At 40.9% G+C, this 7433-nt stretch overlaps 1 protein-coding gene across 1 annotated transcript; it reads left to right on the top strand.

The window, feature by feature from the left end:
* The first annotated feature begins 4368 nt into the window (after positions 1-4368).
* Positions 4369-5841, top strand: LOC144113842 (uncharacterized). The gene is made up of 2 exons (XM_077647185.1): positions 4369-4497; positions 5566-5841. The coding sequence occupies exons 1-2, from the start codon at positions 4402-4404 to the stop codon at positions 5839-5841; spliced, it is 372 nt and encodes a 123-aa protein (XP_077503311.1). The 5' UTR covers positions 4369-4401.
* Positions 5842-7433: the final 1592 nt, after the last annotated feature.

Below are 7433 nucleotides of genomic sequence, written 5' to 3'. Positions count from 1 at the left end.
AGCTGTTTTTTGAGATAAACCCACACCAACTATCCGAAATGGCTGCCTCTTTGCAGCTTTTCTACTTCGATATACTTCTAGAAATCATTCTTTCCCCCGCAGGTTGGTAGCTGTTGTAGGCTAAGGGTTTCGCTAATAACTTTTAGCCATTTAACGTTAAAGATTGCACTGCCCTTATTTATGCTACAGACTCTACAGGACTTGTACAACATTGTGCATTTGAGCTTAATATTTATTGCTGGCTATAGAAGCAAACTGCTTGTCAGCCATTGTCAATTGTTCGATTTGTGTCTACCTTTTGCAGGTCAAAAGGGCGCCTTGGTTAGCCAATACTAAACTCTTTATTGTTGCATGCACCGACATGAGCAGCACAACAAGACGGATCTTCACAGAATATTTTTTTCCATGGAGGGAATCTTCTTGTCATGGCTGCAAAGCTGGATTTGCCTGGTGTTCGGTACATGGAACACACTTTAGGACCCAAAGCCATTGCTACAGTAGTACATGAAGCAGCAGAAGACATTGCAATGCTGAGAGGTCAAGTACTATACCAGTTTGACCAGAATTGCAGTGTTAAAACTGTCGCACGTGACCGAGAGGGCGCAGGCCTTGTGTTTGAGCTTCGAGGAAGTAGCAACGGTGGATTGGCACTTTTGTCTGAGGCAAGTGGTTCTATTTCTCTGGACATGAATACTTTGACCAAGATAGTGACAGCAAACAAATCTTGCAGCTTTCCAATGTGCAGATTCAATTTTATCTGCGCAACGGAAAGCTGCAAGATTTGTTTACCGCCGCTGTGACTATCATTTTTCACCCTCATCTGGCATGTTTCCCTAAACTTAAGTCCACTGTCAACCCGCTGGAAAACTTATTCTTTAAAGCTTCTCCACTTTATAGTGCATTCTCCTTGCTGCCTTTCAGATGGTAACCATATCTTGTTTTCACAACCATCTGCAACTAGGAGCCATCATAATCTTAATATCCAACCTTTTTTTGCACGTATTAATGCTTTCAAATACAGCAGCTTCTTTCCACATACTGTGGAGGGTTAGAACTTTTTACATGGCAACATTCGGTCATTATCGCTTTATGAGTTGTGTCTGCAATTGAGTCGTCGTGACATGCAGAGGCATTGTGTTTATATTTTATTGTTGCCATGTGCTCTTGGTGCGTGAAATTGTATTGATATATATTTTATGTAGCCCACTTCTGCTATAGGCCCTGCATGGGGCTGCAGTATTTTCAAATAAAATAATAATAATAATAATAATAATAATAATAATAATAATAATAATAATAATAATAATAATAATTGGTTTTTTGGGAAAGGAAATGGTGCAGTATCTATCTCATATATCGTTGGACACCTGAACTGTGCCTTAAGGGAAGGGATAAAGGAGGGAGTGAAAGAAGAAAGAGGCGCCGTAGTGGAAGGCTCCGGGAAAATTTCGACCACCTGGGGATCTTTGACGTGCACTGACATGGCACAGCACATGGGCGCCTTAGTGTTTTGCCTCCATAAAAACGCAGCCGCCACAGTCGGGTTCAAACCCGGGAACTCCGGGTCAGTAGCTGAGCGCCCTAACCACTGAGCCACCGTGGCGGGTCAAATAAAATAAATACAAAACTAATCTTATTTAAATAAAATTTGTTTTTATTAATCAGTATGCTATGTAATTATTGGAGCGGTAGTGAAACATGCCGATATTATTAAACACTATCTGCGCTGCTTTTGTAGGAGCAAGCTGCATCAGGTTGAAGATAAGCTGGAAATGTCTGCTAATTTGGGTTCCCATAATACATATCTCCTTTAGCTGTGGCTAGACTTGTAGTTGCATTATACATAAAATTTAATGTGTAGGTACTGCATGTTAGCCAAAAATTAACCAACTAAAGAGGTTACTGTTTACCTCGTAGGTCTTGTATGTCCTAGGTGTGTGCCTTAAGGCAGGGGCTTGAGCCACATTGTGTGCTAAACTAGTTGTAGCCTCATATATGTCTGATGGTTATTTTCGTGCCTAATTTTTTTCTGTGCCTTACATTTGATAACCAGATTTAGGTTGGCCCATGCCCATATGATGCTGTGTTCTATTTGACATCTGTCAAACTTATGAATACGTAGGTGAACATTACTTATCTGTTCCTAACTGTTGCATCTGTGTATTAGAGTCTTTATGCCATTTTTTTCTCTCCTTGTAGTTGAAAATGTAACTTGTTTATAGTACAAAGTGATTTAGATTAAAATATAAATGACAGTATCAAGGAAGAATCTCAGTAGCCACTTGATTAGGAAAAATTTCTCTAAACGCAGTATATCTTTCAAATATAACTTCATCTATTGTTTTAGCTGAGGATCTGAATATGTCTCCTAAGCAGAAAGGGAGATGCACAAAAAATTGATCTGAGTTTAGTTATCAAATCCAACTAACATTGCATCTCTGTTGGGAAAGCTTCATGCATAGCCATGTTAACTAGACTGGAAATTCACTTCAGCAACTCTGGCTGCATCCTCCTGCTCTTTTAAATGGAGAGGTTTAATGAGGCTTATTGTTGAAGTAAGCAACACAATGAAAAAGAATGACATGAGACAGCCAATGTCCATGTCATTTTCAAAGCGTAAAATTGCATTTGTCGGTGAAGGGTTATTGCTAGGGCCCGGAAATACAGGCACAAAAAAAAAACCTCAAAATGGGCAGGCATTTAGGCTCTGAAAAATCATGTAATAGGCGCTTAAGATCCAAAAGTAAGTGACATGTAGTAATTTTTATTGCATAATAGCAATTGAGATAATAAAAATCTAAAATTTGCCATTGTGGACCCCGTCATACTGCTGTTATAAAGGAACAGCATACGACCTGGTCACATTAGTAGGGCACAGACAGCTTCCACTCTTGGTTGCACACAGCAATAAACAGCATACTTAGGTTCTGATACTTGGCGGTTCATTTGTTTTCCACAGTCAAGGCCTTATACTTTGAACAACTTCTTGGCATGTCACTTGAGCTAAGTAGTGTGAAATAAAAATGAGAGAATTCACGGGGGCTGAGCTTATCACTTCATGGAGCCGAAGCGCACGTCTGATGTCCGAAACAATCACATTGACTTTACCCTTTCCCCGAATAAACTCCCAGTCTACAGAGTGCTGCAGTTGTTTAGTTAACGTCTTGACATGCAAAGCTGCCTTCGCCTGCATGCTACCTGAATGCAATGTAGCATTTACTTGCTACTTACTTGCTCCCTCCATGCTTATCGATATCGAGATCGTTCTTATCATGCTCATCCAAAATAGGCAGCTAAACAAGGACACACATAATCACAACCACACCCATGAAGAATCAAAGGGATTACCTTTAGACCTGGGCTCACGAGAATGGATGGAAACGAGCTGAAGCATCAGCTCTCCTGCGAACCATTTTAAGATGGATCATGCTTGCTGTGGCCAGATACAGAGAAATTCAGCCACTTGATGGCGCATCCCCATAGTGGAGATAACGTAAAACTTTTCCACACAGCTTCAGAACGAGTACCACTTCCTCCCCCCCCCCCCCCCCCCACTCCTAACTTTCCCTGAGAGAAGCACAATTCCCCGCTAAGCACAAACGCCCCATTTGCAACACACCCTCCACAACCCGGGACAATGGCACTGTAAAAAATCAACTAACACAGCTTACCAGCTATGTCTTATACCTTATGGCCAGTTTCTAAGGGGTTGTTCTTTAAATGAAGTCATCCGGTTTTTGGTACTTTGTTGTTGTCTTCATTGCTTTTTGTCTAGGAGAGGGAGGCATTTTTCTCATAAATTTGCCAAAATGGCCATATTTAGCATAAAACCTGCAGAAAGGCAGGCAAGTGCCAGAATGCCACATTTAGGCATTTACAGGCATTTTTAGACAAATGTCTAAGCTTCCAGGCCTGAGCTATCACATTGTGTTTATCTTAACATTTCCTTTCTGCTATTTTGCTTTTAGTTTATCTCATATGCATACTCAACGGGAGTTACGATAATGTGGTCTTGGTATCCCTTACCTTGTCAGATCCCTTATGCATGTGATCTAAAATGCAAAGCTTAGGTGCATATGTGCGTGGGAGAATCTCATTAAACCTATGTTCAGGACGTGGGTTGTTCATTTTCATTGAATTCGATTCCACAGGGCTAGTAGAATGTGAAACTTCCAACTGCTTGATATGAACTAAGCTCAAAAACAGAGGGCGTTGCCTACAGTACTTCCTTTTGTAGTCGCATTTTGCCAAGAAGTTGGTAGTTCAAAACCTTGGTTATTTGTGTTCAGAGCATTGTATGTATATGCTTTTCAGATTCACTTGGAACTTGACCCAGTGTTCTTCAGTGCATCAGAAGATGTGTTGGCGCTCCTAAAGAAGGCAAATGAGGGCAGGATATCGATGTTGCAAAACATATTATCAAAACACTTTTGCTTAAACTGCAGCCTCAATGCATCTCACAAGTTGTCCACAGGAAATATCTTCACAGCAACAAAGGTCAGTCTACATTGTTGACATGAATAGTCTTGACTTAACGGTATGGACACTTTGGTTCCTGAGCAAAACTGCCCATTAAACAAACAAGTTGTCCGTAATAACATTTGTTTTGAAGGAAAAACAGCACGAAGAGGATGTTGGATGAAAAACAAGAAGCACACACTACAAGCACTTTAATGTAGCACATGTAAGGTGTACTTCTCATTCTTCATCCAACGTCCCTGTTCGCACTGTGTTTTTCCTTCAAAGTAAGCGTCACCCAACTAGCCCAACTTTCTCTGCTAGTTTGTAATAACGAATTGCAAAGAAAAAGTAAAAAAAATACATTATGATTAAGGCATGCTTGTGTGCATACTGGTCAGCAGTGAAGTGGAAAATAAACAAATTCTTGACAGCTTCAAGTGTGTTATCCTTGTAGCTGTTATCTTCAAAATAATGTAGTGCAGTCTGGGACACCTAGCGGTTCATGAGATGCATGATGGTGTCTAATGGCGTGACATCTCCTGCTATGGTTTTTCACATCCCATGAACAGTTAGTACATATCTGTGCTCATTCGGTTCTCAACTTTGTGCAAGCAGCAGAGAGCATTTTCTTCACAGCCATTTATGCAATACAACAAATGGCAATACACAACAACTGGGCACCTTAGCAGTGTTAAGCATGAAACCACAAAAAAATATGCTTTTGTGCATTTGAGCTCTCTTTCTCTGGTGTTCTGTGCTCAAAATACAGGAAACGAAATATCCGGTTGGGGCAATTGAGGTGTGTTCTCATTGCTGTCTACATTAACGTGACAAAAATACATTGGCCCGAATGACCTTTGTGCTGTTTCGCCCTGTCCATTGTCCAGACAGCAAGTTTCCATATTAACGAGGTGCTAATGCATTGAAAATGTTAAAAATTGTACCTGATTCAATTCATCGATCTTACGGGGGTCGAATTAACAGGGCACAGATGTATTTAGAAATTGTATAGTGTGCAATTTTGGTTTTGCATTCTGCCACATTTTTTGAGACCTTTACTGTTTGAGTAAAAACTGCTCTGTCCTCATCCCGTTTGTCATGCAGGAAGTGCTTCAGGACTTTTTGTCTAGACCACAGACTGCATCTGGTGTATTCATGGATGGCAATGTCAGCTTTTGCTATGTCACAGAAGACATGGCTGCATCCATGACAGCTACAGTTGACTGCCTACCTGTGATCATTCCATCTGGTGATGCATTTTTCTGCAGCCCAGCTTTCAACAGTGCTATTTACTTTTCAGCATCGAGGACACACAGCTTGGGCCGGCTAGCCCTTTTTGTTGAGATTGTGACAACCACCATGACAGCTATAGAAGCGTGAGATAACATTTCCTTTTTAGTTGTACCACATGTGCTTCGGCTTTTCAAAATGCTATTTCGCTTGTCATGTGCTGGTGCTTTTGGTGTGGTGGCCTGTGAAGAGTCTGTCACTTTAATCAGTTTTATCACTTATTTTGAAGCCTTGCACTGGCCATTTCTGGTTTGGTCTATGGGGGTTTAATGTCCCCAAGCGACTCAGGCTATGAGAGACGCTGTAGTGAAGGGCTCCGGAAATTTCGACCACATGGGGTTCTTTAACGTGCACTGATGTCGCACAGTGCACGGGCCTCTAGCATTTTGCCTCCACTGAAATGCGACCGCCATGGCCGGGATAGAACCTGCGTCTTTCGGGTCAGCAGCCGAGCGTCGTAAACACTGAGCCACCGTGGTGGCTCTGGCCATTTCTGGTAGTAGAAAAATTAACAGAACAACTAAATGTGAAGGGTAGTTTTTTTTTGCAAATGAAAAGCATAGCATATAATTGACTTGAGGGAACACAGCCTCATTGTTTTTGTGAAGGCTATATTGCATGGGTGCAAGCAAAAAGAAGTCGAGCACATTGTAGCAGTTCAGCTCTGCTCAAATTGGCTAGCAAACATTGGGAAGTATAGTGTGTGCATGTGCATGACAGTGTTGCTGATACATTTGCACATGCCATTACTCCTCTGCTATGTCTCGTGTGAATGCAGTCAGAACAGCAATGTGTGTTCTGCAAACTTCTGTCTGTGCTTGTCCACGTGAGCCAAGTTTTTAAGAAAGCTTTTGAATGTTTTAGGTTGCTTCTCATATTGATAGATTGCCTGTTAAGGAATGATAGCCAGGGTGTACGGTCTTTGGCAGAACATGTAATGAATTTCAATTAATTGCAGAAAATGGTGCTGTAACATAGCCGACATTTTAGTCCTAAATTCTTGCAAATAGCCATAGCAGGTTCTGTTTAGTGCTTGTGACACACGAAGCCAGAGCATCTGACTAGTAATATTTGTGTAATTTTTATTCCCTTCCTTTCTGTTCAGTTTGCAGTCCATCCATGGATCTGTCGCAAGCGGCACACGCCGGCTGAATGGTGTAGGTAGGTGTATTTATGAGAAGTGATTACTAGAACCATTGTATAGATGCATTTATCACTTGTAAAAGCTGTCCAGCTGTGTTTGTTAACTTTTGTAAAAAATAATAGCTTTTGTTCATTTGTTCAGATGCGTGGTACAGTGAGTTTGTGGTCACCTACTTGGAAAGGGCATTTTTTACCAGCAGAACATTTTTTGAAATGAAAACTAATTTTTGTTTTATAAAGTCTACAATGAACTTCTTGATTTAATTGCTATGAAATAGGCTATGTTTGCCAGAGTAGCTTCTTTCCTCTTCAGCCCAGTTCTGCCACTGGTGGTTTTTTCCTGTTCTATTTCAGTCACTTTCATTATTCAGTATTGCCACTCTCCTTTAGGTATAACATAGAAACTCGCAGCATAGAAGTATGAGCCAGCTGGATACCTTTCTGCAGGGTCAACCTACCCTTGCCACTAAAAAAACAGCAAAGTAAACAGTTCTTTAAAACTAAAAAAAAAGAACTAAAAATATGACTGAACCCACTTT

The sequence above is a fragment of the Amblyomma americanum genome, chromosome 1, assembly GCF_052857255.1.
Source record: "Amblyomma americanum isolate KBUSLIRL-KWMA chromosome 1, ASM5285725v1, whole genome shotgun sequence".
Taxonomy (NCBI): domain Eukaryota; kingdom Metazoa; phylum Arthropoda; class Arachnida; order Ixodida; family Ixodidae; genus Amblyomma; species Amblyomma americanum.
The sequence above is the reverse complement of the archived record's forward strand: the minus strand, read 5'-3'. Positions and strand labels throughout refer to the sequence as shown.